This window comes from Podarcis raffonei, chromosome 2, assembly GCF_027172205.1.
Source record: "Podarcis raffonei isolate rPodRaf1 chromosome 2, rPodRaf1.pri, whole genome shotgun sequence".
Classification (NCBI taxonomy): Eukaryota; Metazoa; Chordata; class Lepidosauria; order Squamata; family Lacertidae; genus Podarcis; species Podarcis raffonei.
In genome coordinates, this window is record NC_070603.1 from 113,964,822 (window position 1) to 113,983,781 (window position 18,960).

At 45.1% G+C, this 18,960-nt stretch overlaps 1 protein-coding gene across 1 annotated transcript in view; it reads right to left on the minus strand.

Moving 5' to 3' along the window:
• LOC128408769 (uncharacterized) overlaps positions 1-18,960 on the minus strand; it is a 96,215-nt gene that overhangs the window by 25,834 nt on the left and 51,421 nt on the right. The window contains exons 19-22 of the mRNA XM_053378790.1: positions 8,795-9,001; positions 7,360-7,545; positions 6,062-6,235; positions 4,760-4,855 (exon numbers count right to left, since the gene is read on the minus strand). Of these exons, the coding sequence (XP_053234765.1) occupies positions 4,760-4,855; positions 6,062-6,235; positions 7,360-7,545; positions 8,795-9,001 (663 nt within the window). The remainder of the gene's footprint in view (positions 1-4,759; positions 4,856-6,061; positions 6,236-7,359; positions 7,546-8,794; positions 9,002-18,960) is intronic.

Genomic DNA, 18,960 nt, shown 5'->3' on the forward strand with positions numbered 1-18,960 from the left:
CTGCAATGTTTGAAACAAAAACAACATTCTAGGCAAGACATTCATCTTAATAACAGCAATACGGCCTAACAAGGAAAGTCTCAAATTCTAGATCTTTCTTAATTTCTGACCAGCATTTCTCATAGTTATCTTTAAATAAATTCACATTCTTAGATGTCAAATTAATCCCCAGGTATTTCACCTTCTTTGCTACCATTAAACCCGTTTCACTCTGAAACTTTTCCCTTTCAACAGCTGTTAAGTTTTTGTCCAGTACTTTCGTTTTCTGTTTGTTCAACTTAAAACCTGCTACTTGACCAAATGCTTGTATTAGTTCTAAAACTCTTCTCGTACTAGTGTCTGGCTCTTGTAAGGTTAAAACTAAATCATCTGCAAATGCTCTCAGTTTATACTGTTTAGCTCCGACCTGAATCCCTTTAACCAGCTGGTCCTCTCTAATCATGTTTAATAAAACCTCCAGGACAGATATAAAAAGTAGTGGGGATATTGGGCATCCCTGTCGTGTCCCTTTTTCAATAGCAAATTCTTCTGTGACCACATTATTTACAATCAATTTTGCTTTTTGCTCAGAATAAATTGCACTTATACCATTTTCAAACCCTTGGCCTACCCCCATCCCTTGGAGATTCTTTTTCATAAAACTCCAAGAAATATTGTCAAAGGCTTTCTCCGCATCCACAAATATTAATACTGCCTTAGTATTAATATTAACTTCCAGTAACTCCATAATGTCTATTATATTTCTCACATTGTCTGACAAATGTCTTCCTGGAAGAAAGCCCGCTTGGTCTTTATGAATCTCCCCCACCAAAACTCTTTTTAGTCTTTTTGCCAAAATGTCTGCAAAAATTTTGTAATCCACATTGAGTAATGATATAGGGCGGTAGTTCTTGACCTGGTTCTTCTCGGTCTCTGTCTTTGGTATAAGTGTAATATAAGCTTCTTTCCACGATTCAGGTGCCTTCTTCCCCTCCAAAATTTCGTTACAGACCTCCTTCAGCGGTTGCATAAGCCATTCTTTCAAAGCTTTGTAGTATCTGGAGGTCAGTCCATCCGGTCCTGGAGATTTTCCCAATTGCATATTTTGAATGGCTCCCTCAATTTCTTGATCAGTTATCTTCTGATTCAAAATCACTCTACTTTGTTCCGAAATTTTTTGTAATCCATATTTTTTAAGAAATTCTTCAATTTCTTTTTCGTTCACCGGCCCTTGTGCATAGAGTCTCCTGAAATAGCTCTGAAAACAGTTTCTAATCTCATTTGGTTTATAAATATTCTTTCCCTCAACTTCTAAGTTGGTAACCGTATTCTGTTTTTGTCTCTTCTTCAATTGCCATGCCAAAAGTTTCCCACATTTATCTGCCGATTCAAATGTCTTTTGTCTCATTTGTTTTATTTTCCATTCTATCTCTTGATTCATCAATTCCATATATTGTCTCTGATAAAACTTAATTTCTCTCAAAATTTCATGAGACTTTGGTTTAGATCTCAGTCTTTTTTCTCCTTCTTTTATCTTTTCCATGATCTTATCCTTTCTCTCATTCTGTCTCTTCCTTTTTATGGCATTCTGTTGTATTAAAAATCCTCTCATGACAGCTTTACTTGCGTCCCAAACTATTCTTTTTTCCACTTCTGTTCTCAGATTTATCTCAAAGTAGTCCTTAACCGCCTTCTGGGCCTTTTTATAAACCTCTTCATCTCTAAATAGGGAGTCATTCATCCTCCATCTGAAGGAACCAGCTGTTGTTGGGTTCATTTCCATCTTTACAGCGTTATGGTCGGAGCAAGTCTTTGGGCAGATTTCCACTTTCTTGATCTTTGATGCCATCCCACTAGTTATCCATATTTGGTCAATTCTCGTCCATGTCATTTTTGCTTCAGAGAAAAAGGTTCCCTCTCTCTCGAGAGGGTTCCTTGTTCTCCAAATGTCAATCAGGTTCATATTATCAGTCATTTCAAAAAATGTCTTAGGTAATCTCCCATCCTTAGAGATCACCTGTTTTTGTGCTTTGTCCATATTTGTGGAGACCACTCCATTCATGTCTCCCATTAAGATTACATTGTAGTCCAAAAAGTCTATTAGTGTCTCATGCAGTTTCTTAAAGAATTCCGACTTCCCTTCGTTTGGTGCATAGACTCCTATTATCAATAGTTTTTCTCCTTGTACTTGAATTTCAATTGCCAAATACCTTCCTTGTTCATCTTTAAATATTAATTTAGGGGCCAACTTCTCCTTTGCGTAAATCACCACTCCTCTTTTCTTCACTTTATCCGATGAAATAAATTCTTGTCCTAATCTTTTATTAATAAGTAATTTTCGGTGTACTCTAGTCACATGGGTTTCCTGTAAACAAATCAAGTCCAATTGTTCTTTTTTTAAGATATGAAAGACTTCTCGTCTCTTTCTAGGAAGGTTCAAACCATTACAGTTCCAACTTAAAAATTTCAGAGACATCTTGTTATTTATTTGGTTTCCCCTCCAACAGCACCAAGGAGATCTTCTTCTGTTGATTTTCTAGCTCCAAAAGATAGATTTGAAATATCTGGTAGATTTTCTAGATCCGTAGGTTCCGCCGTTTCCTTAAAAAGATCCTCCTCATTCCTTGTCAGGAACTGTTCTTTGTCTTGCACTGTTTTTATCTTGATTTTCTTTCCTTTGTAGTTAAAAGACAGGCCTTGTGGGAACTCCCATCTGAATAGTATGTTGTTCTTTCTCAATAGAGTGACCAAATCCTTGTAGTGGGTCCTCGCTTCCAAGATATTTTTAGGAATATCTTTAAAAATCTGCACACGCGAGTCTTCAATTTCAAGGGCTGTTTGAAAATGTAAATTCAATATTTTATCTCTCTCCTCCTGAGATCTCAGAGTTATAAGGCAGTCTCTTGGGCTCTTTCTGTTCTGTTTCCTTCCCAGTCTGAAAGCAGTTGTTATCTTAAATTCCTCCTCTTTCAAGCTGTCCTGCCAAAAATCCAGAAATTCCTTTGTCAAATAGTCTATCAAATTATCCTTTTCATTTTCTGGAATTGATCTCAGTCTCAAATTTTTATTTTTTCTCTGTAGTTCCAATAAAGACAGAGCAGCATCATGTTCTTCCAGCTTTTTACAGACTGGTACTATCTTTTCCTGTGTATTTCCTGCAGAAAGTTTTGCTTCCTCTGCCGAAACTTTTGCCTCCTCTGCAATCTTTCTAGTTATCTCATTCTCTTGAACTAATTTATTTATAGTCTCTGTGTTCAAGTCCAATTTTGTTGATAATTGATTCAACTGTTTGGAATTTTCAGTGCTCTGCTTTGTTAGCACTTCTAGAGTTTCATTTATCTTGACTAATGCCTTTGTTATTGTTACTGTATCCATGGAGGGAGTTAAAGGAGCTGCAGGTGATACAATTGAACCTCTTCTCTTTTGTTCAACTTTACTTTTGGCCCTTGTTATTCTCTCCTCTGTTGGGCCACTCATATCCCAAGGTCTTTCCCACGAGAATCACTTTCAGATGGAAAATTCCACAAGTCTGTTCCTTACAGTGAAAAGTAATGGCTATTTCCCTACAGCCTCTAGATGGAGCAGTTCAAAATTTCCAATACAAAGTAACAAAAGTTCCCTTCCTAGATAAACAAAGGTGGCAACCAAATGTCCAATATCTTCTAAATTGCCAAATTGTATCTTTCCAAAGTTCCAGACTTCTATCAAATCAGATCTTTAATTGTAATCCAGCAAAACACCTACTTTGTAGCAAGTCTCAAATGACAGTTCTCAGTCCCGGTAGCTCACTCCCAGGCAGTCCTCCCCAAGGGTTTAAAACGGCAGAACTTTCCCTTCTAAGCCTCTTTCATGCAGGTAAAACAGATCATAAATCTTCCCCCCCTGCCCCTGCCTGCTAAGGGGGGGAGCTGAGTCCAATGCCTGAGTCCGTCACTTTTAAAGCACTTTCTGTCAATTGCAGCTTCTTGTTTCGATGCTTTATTTACATGCAGTCCGGAGAAGGCAGACTTCCTTATTTTTTACCTTCTCCGCTTTCAGCCAATTTGTAGTTATTTCCTTTTAAATTTGTTGCTCAGTCTTACTCACGGTAGTCCAATTTGTAATCCAAATATCAGGAAGAAGTCGGCGCTCCCCGTCAATGGCGACGCGGCTTCACTTCACGGGCTGGGTAGCGGCTCTCAGCACCGCGCTCCCCGCTGCCACTCCGGAGCCTTTAAAAAGGCTCCTTTGCAGTAAAGAGGGGCGCTTAAGGTGCCCACCGAGCCTCCTTGCTCTCAGGCTTCTGCGCCTGAGATTTTAGGGGTCCCCGCTTCGCCGTAGCGGTCAGACCCGAACTCATGAAGAAGCCTCCCTGAGCGGAGCTCAGCGGGAGGCGGCCATTAGCGCTGGCGCCAACCGGAAGTCCTCCCGGAAGTAACCCATTCCAGTACTTCTGGGTTTCGGCGGTCTGCAACCCGAAAAAACGCAACCTGAAGCGGTTGTAACCCGAGGTATGGCTGTACTGCTGTTTGCCTTTGCTCAGCTCACACCCTGCTTATATATTTGTCAAAAAGAAACCATTGCAAACACACCTAATCAAACTATAGAGGAAAGGAGTACCATCTCAAAAATAAGCAATGTCCCTAGTGCTGTTTGCTCCAAAGGAAATTTGGTAGCACTTTCCTGGGTTATCTTACCACTCAGGAAAATGGGGAGCATCTCACAATGTGGTTGTCCCACACCTGCAAATTGGACCAGGGGTATCCTTGCACAAAACCCCACTTTGCTCCCAGAAACTTACAAATATTTCTGTTGGAATCTGCAGACTCGACCACTTCAGTGAGAGATGAGATGAACTTGGAGGAGACCTCTTCTGGAGTGTCAAAGGTGAAAGGGTCTGGGGAAGAAAAGGGGGAAAGAGGGAATTAGCAATCTGGAGTGTTAAGAACTTGTTCGCGCAAGGAGATTCTGAAGCCAGCTTGAGCAAACTTGATGAAAAGGATGAAGGTCAAAGGATGGGGGCCTCTGATCTCGCCAGATATGGTTGGCTTCTCCCCACCCCATCCCATGAATCAGACAACTGATAGGTAAAGGTAAAGGTAAAGGGACCCCTGACCATTAGGTCCAGTCGTGACCGACTCTGGGGTTGTGGCGCTCATCTCGCTTTATTGGCCAAGAGAGCCGGCGTACAGCTTCCGGGTCATGTGGACAGCATGACTAAGCTGCTTCTGGCGAACCACAGCAGCGCACAGAAACACCGTTTACCTTCTCGCTGGAGCGGTACCTATTTATCTACTTGCACTTTGAGGTGCTTTCAAACTGCTAGGCTGGCAGGAGCAGGGACCGAGCAATGGGAGCTCACCCCGTTACAGGGATTCAAACCGCTGACCTTCTGATCAGCAAGTCCTGGGCTCTGTGGTTTAACCCACAGCGCCACCCAGACAACTGATAGTTACCCCAAAACATCATGCCCTTGCATTTGCAAAATGGAACTAGAAACACAGTTTGAAATGGGATTCCAGTTCTGATGTGGATGCAAACTGCAGTTTGTTGGATTTGGGTTTCATGGTATCAAACCAGGAAGGGAGGAAGGAAATTAGACTTGAATGAGGGTAGGAGGGAAGTCAGAGCACATGAGCCTGAAGCACATTCATGACTGGCCATTATATGCGATCCATGTCAACCTTCAATGCATGAACAAATCTGAAGTGAAAGCTGGTTATTCCCCAGTATAATTTATTTTTGGTAAACTTGGGTTGCCATATTTCAGGAAGTAGAAACCTTTGTTTTGGGTCAGTTGTTGAGGTGTTTTGTTTCGTTTTTGCAAAATCTCCCCCCAAAATACCAGTTTTTGATTATTATTTTTTGAAAAATTCGGCAAAAAAAACCACACTTCCACAATAGGTTGCCATACGTCCAGGTTTTCCCAGACATTTAAATCAGCTGACGGAAATTCCGCCTGGATGTGACTTTTGGCAACCAAATCCCAGCATTGTCCAGGAAATTCCAGATGTATGGCATCCCTAACATGGTCACAGTTCTCGGTCCACTCCTCAAGGATTTAACCTCCAATTCCAGACCATGTATGTTTCCCCCAGCTCACTTCTACATTCCGGTTCCGATCCACTCCAGGCTCCTGATTCTTGGCAAATCCGCTCTTTGGATCCCACAAAAGAGAGTCCTCTGTCACAACTGTAGCGGATTCGATCTTCAATTCGATATTGGGTGCCATCTTTTTGGGCACCAATTGGGATGCCAGGGTTGGGGCAGTGGCCCGCTAGGTAGGAGAACAGAATCACAGTTATGTAGCTGTTGCTATAAAGCAGCCACGAAATTAAAAGACATCTGCTTCTTGGGAGAAAAGCAATAACAAACCTAGACAGCATCTTAAAAAGCAGAGACATCACCTTGCCAACAAAGGTCCATATAGTTAAAGCTATGGTTTTCCCAGTTGTGATGTATGGAAGTGAGAGCTGGACCATAAAGAAGGCTGATCGCCGAGGAATTGATGCTTTTGAATTATGGCGCTGGAGGAGACTCTTGAGAGTCCCATGGACTGCAAGAAGATCAGACTGATCCATTCCGAAGGAAATCAGCCCTGAGTGCTCACTGGAAGGACAGATCCTGAGGCTGAGGCTCCAATACTTTGGCCACCTCATGAGAAGTGAAGACTCCCTGGAAAAGACCCTGATGTTGGGAAAGATGGAGGGCACAAGAAGAAGGGGACGACAGAGGACGAGATGGTGGGACAGTGTTCTCGAAGCTACAAACATGAGTTTCACCAAACTGCGGGAGGCAGTAGAAGACAGGAGTGCCTGGTGTGCTCTGGTCCATGGGGTCACAAAGAGTTGGACACGACTAAACGACTAAACAACAACAACAACAACAACATGTTTTTGTGTCTCGGAACTGCTGTATGCATGCAACAGCTATCTGCCAATGCCCAAAACTCTCCCAAAGATGTAGACTCCTCCTTCCCTAGTTATTCAAGGTGCCTGTTATTTCAGGAATCCACATATTCAGCATGCAGCAAAGTAAGCCAGTGCCGCCAGGCCACTGTTCAATATTATAAAAGCTAAAAGCAGCTGAACGCTTTTAAACAGATTTGCAGTCGACCTCTTGTGAAAAATAGTGTGACCTGCAGCAAAGTTGCATTCTTTGCAAGGATCTCGATCTAGAGATTCACGTTCTTGCAAGGGCTTACCTTACCAATTGCGGCTTGCAGAGGAGCAGAGTTTGTGCAAGTTGCATTGGTTTCATATAGTGACTCAGGTCTTGACTGACCACACAGAAGGTGCCAGATGGATAGAATCAAAAGATGGAAGCGAAGAAAAATGAAACCCCTCTCTCCCCAAAAGGAGAAACTGGCAGAGCTTGCCAGTAAATGCATGCTAAACTCACCTCCATCATCGCATATGGTTGTCTCTCCACTCCATTTCCCATTGGGGAGGCAGGTGCGATTACGTGACCCTCGCAGCGTGTAACCCTGGTAGCACTCAAACCTCAGTTCCTGGCCTACATTGTAGGACCTCTGGCGGGGCTCATATAGGCCATTTTCGAAATCCAGAGGCCTGGAGCAGGTGATGTCTGGAAGGAATAGGAAATGTCAGTCAACCAATCAAACATCTCCTCCACCCCCCATACAATCCTCAAATTCTGCCATATGAAGCCAACCCTGTCCTGGTCCTCTGAGGCTGTTCCAGCCCCAAATGCTATTTGAAAAGTTGGAGAAGGCTCAAGTTGCAATTCTCACAGCGACGTCTGATGCGCTACATCAAAGTCAAAGGCCATCGGGACACCAGTAAAAACTCAGGTTGCCTCCAGACATCAGGAGGGACATACCAGAACTTGAGGTTTGCACAATTCAAAGTGGATCCAAAGGCTCTGTTGTTGTAGCGCAACAAATCCACTTATTAAAAGAAGTGGGCTTTTTGCAGTTTGGTAAGTGACGGTGAAATGTATTAAAGAGTGTGAGATAAACAAGCGATAAACGGGAAGATGTGTAAGCAAATCAGAATGAAACCTCAATAAAGACTGGATATACTCTAACCACTGTGTAAGCTTTGTGCAAGCAAGCCAAGAGGAATGCTTAATAAATAAGTTGTCTGGAGGAGCTGCCAGATCTTATCAGATGTGCCAACTTTTCTAGCAGCCTACAGTCCTAAGTCTTTAACTGCAGCTTGAACTGTAGATATTAGCAGGCGCTGCAATGCATATCTCCACATCAGAGAAATGTTTCCCTGTTCGTTGCTGCGTTTGGCAGAATCAGGTGCTGTTAAAAGACACAGTTGCAGGCCAAGGTCAATGTCCCCCGATCAGTTGGCAAAGATTATTATTGACCATATGAAAATAATGGTGAAGGTAACATTTGTGGAGGACTAGCCGTGGCTAAGGGACGCGGGTGGCGCTGTGGTTAAACCACAGAGCCTAGGACATGCCAATGAGAAGGGTGGCGGTTCGAATCCCCTCAACGGGGTGAGCTCCCATTGATGGGTCCCTGCTCCTGCCAACCTAGCAGTTCGAAAGCACGTCAAAGTGCAAGTAGATAAATAGGTACCGCTCCGGCGGGAAGGTAAACGGCATTTCCGTGCGCTGCTCTGGTTCGCCAGAAGCAGCTTAGTCATGCTGGCCACATGACCCGGAAGCTGTACGCCGGCTCCCTCGGCCAATAAAGCGAGATGAGCGCCGCAACCCCAGAGTCGGTCATGACTGGACCTAACGGCCAGGGGTCCCTTTACCTTTAGCCATGGCAAAAACAGAAAGCGAGAACAGATGCATTTGCCCTACAAACGTCTAGATTAACAATAAATTGGCATATTTGAGTGCTCTATCGTACTTCGGCAACTGGCCTTGGAGACACGGCTTTTCAGTGCATTCTGCATGGGGCTCCATGTCCCATCGTACTGGCAAAACCGGTAGTCTGTAGGGTATGGGTATTTCCCATCTGGGCACTCATATTTCAGCACAGTGCCGTTTTCCAGTACTGTATACTGTCCCCCAGCAATCTCAGCGGTTTGGGGGTCACAGGCATTGTCAGCTGCATCTGAGGGAAAAGGAAAAAAGCAGAAAGTTAAAAAGAAGGAAAAGGTTCAGATCACCACTGACAGCCCACACAACCTGCTTGTGCGCATCAAAGTGCAGACATTGCTCCAGCTGACTGAGATTTCTTAACGTGCCCCAAAGAGACACTCATAAGTGGCAAGATTTTGCTTTGGAGCCTGCCTATGGTATTGTAGCCTTTTTAGGCCCTTTAAACCATGGGTAGGAAAAATGTTGCACCCGAGCTGGGACGAAAAGGAGCCAAACGACACCAAGGGGTTAAATCCAGAGAAAGAGCTTTATTCTGCCATCCGGGGTGGGCAGAGGAGCTAATGTGATAAGTCACAAACAAGCACGAAGTTCACAGGCATTGCATAGAGTTTATATCCCCCTTTCTAGTTCCCTCCCACTTCTTCAAGAGTCCTGCCCAGGAGTTCCTCTGAGCATGAACAGAAAGCTGTCTTGGGACCATTTTTGGACTTTTCCCAGGAAAGGGGTGAGAGGGTTTTCAGAGTGTCTCCGTTGTTTCATTCTTGTGCTTTGGCATGGTTCCCGGACAGAAAGCAAGTTGCAATGTGGTTCTTTAGCAAGGCCAAAGGCTCTGAGAAAGGCCTGAGAAGACAATAAGCTCTGTTCTCTACCTTGTTGCAATCTTTTTTTTCAGTTACAGCAAGCGCGGAATGCTTAGCTAATGCATTTTGTCTTAGGGGAAAATGCAGTTTTTAAAATGCTCGAGGCGAGGCTTTTGAGGCCTGGCTGGGGGGGAATTCACAGACAGTTTTAGGGCTTTTTTTGGGGGGGTAACCCTAACTGTACCCCTTCATTATCTGCCATTATTTTACTTCTGGGGTTGCTATAATAATAATAACAACAACAACAATTTATTATTTATACCCCGCCCATCTGGCTGGGTTTCCCCAGCCACTGTGGGTGGCTCCCAACAGAATATTAACTATAAAAATAATAATAAAATGATAAAACACCAGACATTAAAAGCTTCGCTAATAAGGGCTGCCTTCAGATGTATTCTAAAAGTCGGATAGATGTTTATTTCCTTGATATCTGATGGGAGGGTGTTCCACAGGGCAGGTGCCACTACCGAGAAGGCCCTCTGTCTGCTTCCCTGTAACCTTACTTCTCACAGTGAGGGAACTGCCAGAAGGCCCTTGGAGCTAGACCTCAGTGGGGGTGGAGACGCTCCTTCAGGTATACAGTCATACCTCTTGTTACGTTAGCTTCAGGTTACGTCTTTCCAGGTTGCGTCCTGTGGCGACCCGGAAGTACCGGAAAGGGTTACTTCTGTGTTTCACTGCTTGCACATGCGCAGACGCACAAAATGACATGTGCATGCGCAAAAGCGGCGAATGGCGACCCGCGCATGCGCAGGCGCGGGTTGCGTTCTCTTCAGGTTGCAAACAGGGCTCCGGAACGGATCCCGTTTGCAACCAGAGGTACCGGTGTACTGGGCTGAGGCCGTTTTGGGCTTTAAAGGTCAGCACCAACACTTTGAATTGTGCTTGGAAACATACTGGGAGCCAACTTGGTGCCCGTGGCCACAAAGGTGCCCTAGAGGTTTTCCCCTGGTGCCCACAAAAGCCTTGGAGCTACAAACATAGTTGCTGCCTCCATCTGGAAATATAAAGTGGTACCTCGGGCTACATACGCTTCAGGTTACATACGCTTCAGGTTACAGACAAACCCAGAAATAGTACTTTGGGTTAAGAACTTTGCTTCAGGATGAGAACAGAAATCGTGCAGCAGCTGCGGGAGGCCCCATTAGCTAAAGTGGTGCTTCAGGTGAAGAACAGTTTCAGGTTAAGAACGGACCTCCGGAACAAATTAAGTACTTAACCCGAGGTACCACTGTATAAGCATCAACATTCTCACCAGTTTATAAGATACCATAAATGATATGGAAATATAAGAGGTGACAGCTTTTTAGATCAAGGAATGCCAGCTTGCACTCAGGCTGCAGCCCATCTCTTTTTCTAAATCAGTCACTATACATGAGGGAACGTGAGGAGAAACAGGCCCAGGCCTTGTCCCCGGCCTCCCAGAATGCTTCATAGCTGAGGAAAGCACAGGATCCTGCCCTTCCCAAATCTGAATTCACCATTCTGCTATCTACCAAACGCAAGCAGGCACACAAAGACTCAGATGGTGCAATGTTGATTTATTCTTCTCGTTGGGAAATTCGCAAGAATCGCAAGAGCTCCACTTTTGGTCCCTGACCATACAGCTTAGTGTATTTAGTATAATGGCTAATCCAAGACTCTGTTTATACAGACACATTTCCTGAAGTCAGGTATCCCGCCCCCAAGCCGAAACATCGCCCGGAACTACCTTCTCTATTTTAAAATTGTAAAGCCGAAAAAAGAAACATGGTTTTTACGGTGTTTGTAACCCTTATGGCTAAGCTGCACCACTCCAGAATCCATGTGCACAGATAAGCAGCATAACAGCAAATAGCCTAAGCTAGAACCTCTCTCCCTGACATCTTGTATTTTCCACGGAGGGAATTGCATTTATGGGAGAGTATTCAAGCATCTGGGATGCGGGTGGTGCTGTGGGTTAAACCACAGAGCCTAGGACTTGCCGATCAGAAGGTCGGCGGTTCGAATCCCCGCGACAGTGTGAGCTCCCATTGCTCGGTCCCTGCTCCTGCCAACCTAGCAGTTCGAAAGCATGTCAAAGTGCAAATAGATCAATAGGTACCGCTCCAGCGGGAAGCTAAACGGCGTTTCCGTGCGCTGCTCTGGTTCGCCAGAAGCGGCTTAGTCATGCTGGCCACGTGACCCGGAAGCTGTACGCCGGCTCCCTCGGCCAATAAAGCGAGATGAGCGCCGCAACCCCAGAGTTGGCCACGACTGGACCTAATGGTCAGGGGTCCCTTTACCTTTACCTTTTCAAGCATCTAAGCCTCCACTTGAAATCTGAGGCACTGTGGCCACATATAAGTTTATCGCCTCAATGAGAACTAGTCTCTTTATGCCCCAGCGGAAAGGAAATCTTCACTGGACCACAACATAAGACAAAACGTAACAAGCCAGCATCCTGTTCTCACAGTGATCAACCAGTTTCTTCTGGGAAGCCTACAAGCAGGTCGAGTTCAAGAGTTCCTCTTTCCACTTGTGATTCAGCTGCTATTCAGTGGAGGTAGAACACAGCCATTGTGGCTAGGAAGCCATTGGTAACCTGATCCTCTATGAATTTTTGGTAAACCTGCTGCAAACACTACAAAAATCGTACGCTAAAAGCACTTTGATGCAGGAATTAAACTACAACTCACAACGCATGTCAAATATACATGTGGATTTTTGCACGGAGTACAAACCTCCCCAGGACAAAGACACATAAATCAGGCAAGGCATTCGACAAGGTGCCCCATGATATTCTTGTAAAGAAGCTGGTAAAATGCGGTCTTGACTATGCTACCACTCAGTGGATTTGTAACTGGCTGACTGACCAAACCCAAAGGGTGCTCATCAATGGTTCCTCTTCATCCTGGAGAAGAGTGACTAGTGGGGTGCCACAGGGTTCTGTCTTATTCAACATCTTTATCAACGACTTGGATGATGGACTCAAGGGCATCCTGATCAAATTTGCAGATGACACCAAACTGGGAGGGGTGGCTAACACCCCAGAGGACAGGATCACACTTCAAAACGACTTTGACAGATTAGAGAACTGGGCCAAAACAAACAAGATGAATTTTAACAGGGAGAAATGTAAAGTATTGCACTTGGGCAAAAAAAAATATGAGAGGCACAAATATAAGATGGGTGACACCTGGCTTGAGAGCACTACATGTGAAAAGGATCTAGGAGTCTTGGTTGACCACAAACTTGACATGAGCCAACAGTGTGACGCGGCAGCTAAAAAAGCCAATGCAATTCTGGGCTGCATCAATAGGAGTATAGCATCTAGATCAAGGGAAGTAATAGTGCCACTGTATTCTGCTCTGGTCAGACCTCACCTGGAGTACTGTGTCCAGCTCTGGGCACCACAGTTCAAGAAGGACACTGACAAACTGGAACGTGTCCAGAGGAGGGCAACCAAAATGGTCAAAGGCCTGGAAACGATGCCTTATGAGGAACGGCTAAGGGAGCTGGGCATGTTTAGCCTGGAGAAGAGGAGGTTAAGGGGTGATATGATAGCCATGTTCAAATATATAAAATGATGTCATATAGAGGAGGGAGAAAGGTTGTTTTCTGCTGCTCCAGAGAAGCAGACACGGAGCAATGGATCCAAACTACAAGAAAGAAGATTCCACCTAAACATTAGGAAGAACTTCCTGACAGTAAGAGCTGTTCGACAGTGGAATTTGCTGCCAAGGAGTGTGGTGGAGTCTCCTTCTTTGGAGGTCTTTAAGCAGAGGCTTGACAACCATATCTCAGGAGTGCTCTGATGGTGTTTCCTGCTTGGCAGGGGGTTGGACTCAATGGCCCTTGTAGTCTATTCCAACTCTATGATTCTATGATTCTATGCTTCTAGGCATGTATTTTATCATCCCAGACAGGTGGGTTGCTCCCCTGCAGGAATTTTGTAACATTTGAAGTGGCTCCGAGGCCTGAGTGAAGCTAAAATGTACACTTGCAGATTTCCTGCTTTTCCAATTTTGCCCCTCAAAATTTAAGTGTGAAGCTTTGGGTTCAAATTTCAAAAATAAAAACAGGCTAAATACATGCAAAATCTGAGCGTTCCACCCAACAACCCCTTGATTGTTTTGCCGAGCTTCATATGTGAAATCAGACAAATTGCTGGATTATGAGTAGCATTGAACGCCAGCTACCAAATGCTTCCAGAGAGTCAATACTTTCAAAAATCACATAAATTGTCGACATTGGGGAAATGAGTATTCAGAAAATATCTGGCAAATATTTAGTATCAACATTCATCATAGGATTTCAAAAAGGGCTTTGAATTCTTTTCAGCTGCTCTGTATCAAAGCAAATATCCTGAATGAATTATCCCGAACGGCATTATCTCAAAGAGAAATTTCCAGGTAAGAGGATCAGTGTTAGTTCGTAGCAGCAAAACCAACATATAAACACATTTCTCTATGACGATGTCACGAAGTTTTGAGTACTAAAGTCCATCTCACCAGCTGCATCCGACAAAGTGTGTTTAGTCCACCAAAGCTTCTGTCGTGATTTTGTTTTTCAAAGCCCCCATGAAAATTGATCAGCATTTTAATGCATCTCTCTCACGTTTTCTGTGTACACCATTTTACAAATCAGTTATCCCTGACTTAATACATTTTTGTATACAGTGGTACCTCAGGTTACAGATGCTTCAGGTTACAGACTCCACTAACCCAGAAATAGTGCTTCAGGTTAAGAAATTTGCTTCAGGATGAGAACAGAAATCGTGCTCTGGCGGCGCGGTGGCAGCAGGAGGCCTCATTAGCTAAAGTGGTGCTTCAGGTTAAGAACAGTTTCAGGTTAAGTACGGACCTCCAGAACGAATTAAGTACTTAACCTGAGTTACCACTGTAGTCACATTTTACACTGCAAAATTTTGAGAAGCCTGATTCTGAAGGATGGCTGTGTTTCTAGTTGTGTATTCGGAAACTCTGAATTAGGTAGGCTTGCCTTTAAATGATGACTCAGTCAAACCCCCCCCCCCAATTCTTAACAATCGTAAATAAATACATGCGTTAGTCTTTAAGGTGCCACAGGTCTCTTGGTTGAGGCTGAAGGAGTTCTCGCCTCAAGGCACCACTGACTACAATTAGGCACTGTGTGAAATTCACAGCTCTCAGAAGCAATTTGTGCCTGGCTGTGACAGCTTACCTGTATAAAATGCCCCGAGGGCAATGAGAATGCAGAACAGCTGGTCCAAGAAAAGCTGCATTTCTGGTTCTCCCTGGTCTGTTGTCTTTCAGAGTCCTAGCAGCTTCTGTTTGGGCAGCACCGCTGCAGTCCAGCTACTTGTGAAATTTTAGGCGATCCGCTCCACTTGCTCGATGCTGGTCTCTAGCCCCACCCCGAGAAAGCAGCTGAGTTTGGGGAAATGGCAAAGTCCATGAAGCAACTCCAAGGCGGGGAGAGGCAAGAATATGTTGTGGCTGCAGGTGGACAGGAATCCAGATGGGGGAAACCCAGAATCGTCTTGAAGTCAGGAAGGGAGTAAAGCCAACTAGGGGAATTCCCAGCTTGAACACATAGGAGACTTTCAGAATGTGGACATTCCAGGGGATTACTGGGGGCTGGAGTTAGGCCAGGTCCCCAGCATTGCTAGGCGATGAGATTTCCCCCCACAGTCATGATCCAATTCCTGCTCCTCCCCCTGTATTTGCATTTTCAGACACTGCAATATTTACCCACTTCTAAACTTCCTCGTTTTTTTGGCGCAAAAGAATGGGAAAAGATTGCTAAAGAGGCCTATCTCTATTAAGCGGCTGCATGAAGGAAGTGGGCAGCGATGGGTGTGGAGTTTCGATTCTTTCGAATCAGGGTAAATATGTAACTCCCAGATTTCTGCTAGCGTTGCCAGGTGGCCACAAGAAGAGGGGAAATATAGTCTGACCTGCTCCAGGTCAGAAATGAATAGAATGTTGTTGTTTAGTCGTTTAGTCGTGTCCGACTCTTCGTGACCTCATGGACCAGAGCACGCCAGGCACTTCTGTCTTCCACTGCCTCCCGCAGTTTGGTCAAACTCATGCTGGTAGCTTCGAGAACACTGTCCAACCATCTCGTCCTCTGCTGTCCCCTTCTCCTTGTGCCCTCCATCTTTCCCAACATCAGGGTCTTTTCCAGGGAGTCTTCTCTTCTGGCCAAAGTAGTGGAGCCTCAGCTTCAGGATCTGTCTAGGTTTGTTATTGCTTTTCTCCCAAGAAGCAGATGTCTTTTAATTTCGGGGCTGCTTTATAGCAACAGCTACATAATTGTGATTCTGTTCTCCTACCTAGCGGGCCACTGCCCCAACCCTGGCATCCGCATTGGTGCCCAGAAAGATGGCACCCAATATCGAATTGAAGATCGAATCCGCTACAGTTGTGACAGAGGACTCTCTTTGGTGGGATCCAAAGAGCGGATTTGCCAAGAATCAGGAGCCTGGAGTGGATCGGAACCGGAATGTAGAAGTGAGCTGGGGGAAACATACACGGTCTGGAATTGGAGGTTAAATCCTTGAGGAGTGGACCGAGAACTGTGACCATGTTAGGGATGCCATACATCTGGAATTTCCTGGACAGTGCTGGGATCTGTCCTTCCAGTGAGCACTCAAGGCTGATTTCCTTCAGAATGGAGAGGTTTGATCTTCTTGCAGTCCATGGGACTCTCAAGAGTCTCCTCCAGCACGATAATTCAAAAGCATCAATTCTTCGGCGATCAGCCTTCTTTATGGTCCAGCTCTCACTTCCATACATCACTACTGAGAAAACCATAGCTTTAACTATACAGACCTTTTTCGGCAAGGTGATGTCTCTGCTTTTTAAGATGCTTTTCTCCCAAGAAGCAGGCGTCTTTTAATTTCGTGGCTGCTGTTACCATCTGGAGTGATCATGGAGCCCAGGAAAGTAAAACCTCTCACTGCCTCCATTTCTTCCCCTTCTATTTGCCAGGAGGTGATGGGACCAGGGGCCATGATCTTCGGTTTTTTTGATGTTGAGCTTATAGCAGGTTAATTAGCAGGCACAGCAGCTCTTCATTGCATAGAGCAGGGTTTCCTAAACCTGGGTCTCTAGCTGTTTTTTTGGACTACAACTCCCATTATCCTTGTGGTCAGGGATGATGGGAATTGTAGTCCGAAAACAGGTAGAGACCCAAGTTTGGGAAACCCTGGTGTAGAGTGAATGCTGTCCTTGCTAACTGCTGCACATCAAACCGCTGCTGAAGGTACATAAGAACTTAAGAGGCGCGTCCTGGATCAGGCCAATGACCCACCTAGTCCAGCAACCTATTATTACAGTGGTCAACTAGATACCTCTGAGAAGCCTGCAAGGTGGACCTGGGTGCAATAGCACTGTGGTTCCCAGCAACTGGTATTTCAGAGGCATATTGACTCTGACAGTAGTGGTGGAACATAACCATTGTAGCTAGCAGAATCCCAGCCCCACAATCCCTCGAGAATGCTAAAAAGAAATCCTGGTTTCCTGTTCCCACCGGTGCGAAACCCACTTCCCTCCTAGAGAATTCAAGCCTCCTTCAATATAGCATTTGATGCCAGATCTACCCACTGCTGTGGGTTAAACCACAGAGCCTAGGGCTTGCTGATCAGAAGGCTGGCAGTTCGAATCCCTGCGACGGAGTGAGCTCCCGTTGCTCGGTCCCTGCTCCTGCCAACCAAGCAAATTGAAAGCACGTCAAAGTGCAAGTAGATAAATAGGTACCACTCCGGCAGGAAGGTAAACGGCGTTTCCGTGCACTGCTCTGGTTCGCCAGAAGCGGCTAAGTCATGCTGGCCACATGACCCGGAAGCTCTACGTCAGCTCCCTTAGCCAATAAAGCGAGATGAGCGCCGCAACCCCAGAGTTGGTCACGACTGGACCTAATGGTCAGGGGTCCCTTTACCTTTACCTATAGAACATGTGGGCTTGTATCCAGTGTTATTCCTACTCAAACCCACTGATACCCAAGTCGTGAAGAAATACAGAGGGGGCTCTTAAGCAACTTCCTCATCCACAGAAACAGCAACATGTCTCTTATTAAGTAGTGGGTGGACATAGCAGACAACACAGAGATTTCTGCAAGTGGTTCTTTATAGTAAGCTGGAACTGAACTGAACAGCAAACAGCTCAGCCGGCCTGCTTTTATAGGCAGGCAGCTGTCAACATTGTAACAACACCACCCCAGGGTTTCCCGCCTAAATTAACTGACATGGACCTGAGTGAAAACTATATACACGATACTCCAGGTGACCAGGGTGAGAATTTCAATACATAACACCTCTGCTGCATAACAGGTACTCACTGAGGGCCACCATTTTATGTTATCATCTGCTAGATGCAAGTTATCCTATTTTCCCTCAGAATTTTTACTGGCCACATAGCAGAAGATTATTTGTAATGGAAAACATTGCTTGCAGGGGCAGACTTTACCTTGGGATTTCCCCGTTATAAATATTATTGTTTCTTTTTTAAAAACAACAACACCTCTCTCATTAAAGAACTTTTCTTACTGCGTGTGTCTTGTTTGTAATTGTTTTGATTCCATGAATTTGTGATGGCAATCAACAATATCTCTACGAATGAGAGACAGAAGATACGTTGCTCTGTAGTCCTACAACTTTTAGTGAGGGATGCGGGTGGCGCATAGCTGTCAACTTTCAGATTTGAAAATAAGGGATCAGCAGCCTTGAAAATAAGGGATCAGCAGCCTCACCTGTCCCGGGGGCAGTCTACGGGATATCTAACAATCCGGGATAGCAGCGGGAAACGGCTCTGGAATAAGGGAATTTTGTGCAAAAAAGGGAAGGTTGACAGCTATGGGGTGGTGATGTCGTCTACACCACTGAGCCTCTTGGGCTTGCCGATCAGAAGGTTGGTGGTTCGAATCCTTGCGACGGAGTGAGCTCCCGTTGCTCCGTCCCAGCTCCTGTCAACCTAGCAGTTCGAAAGCACTGCAGTGCAAATGGATAAATAGATACCGCCACGGCAGGAAGGTAAACGCCGTTTCCGTGCGCTCTGGTTTCCGTTACGGTGTTCCATTGCGCCAGAAGCGGTTTAGTCCTGCTGGCCACATGACCCGGAAAACTGTCTGTGGACAAACGCTGGCTCCCTCGGCCTGAAAATGAGATGAGCGATGCCACCCCAGTCGCCTTTGACTGGACTTAACTGTCCAGGGGTCCTTTACACCTTTTAGTATCCTGAATATTCCTAGTCTTAGTCGAAATACCCATGAATATTTGAACAGTGAGGTTAATAATCTTCTGCTATCCCGTGTAGTTTTTGACACACACACACTTTCAAATCCCTCCTACCTGCCACAGCCACATCATCAAAGGAAGGCATTGAAAGAT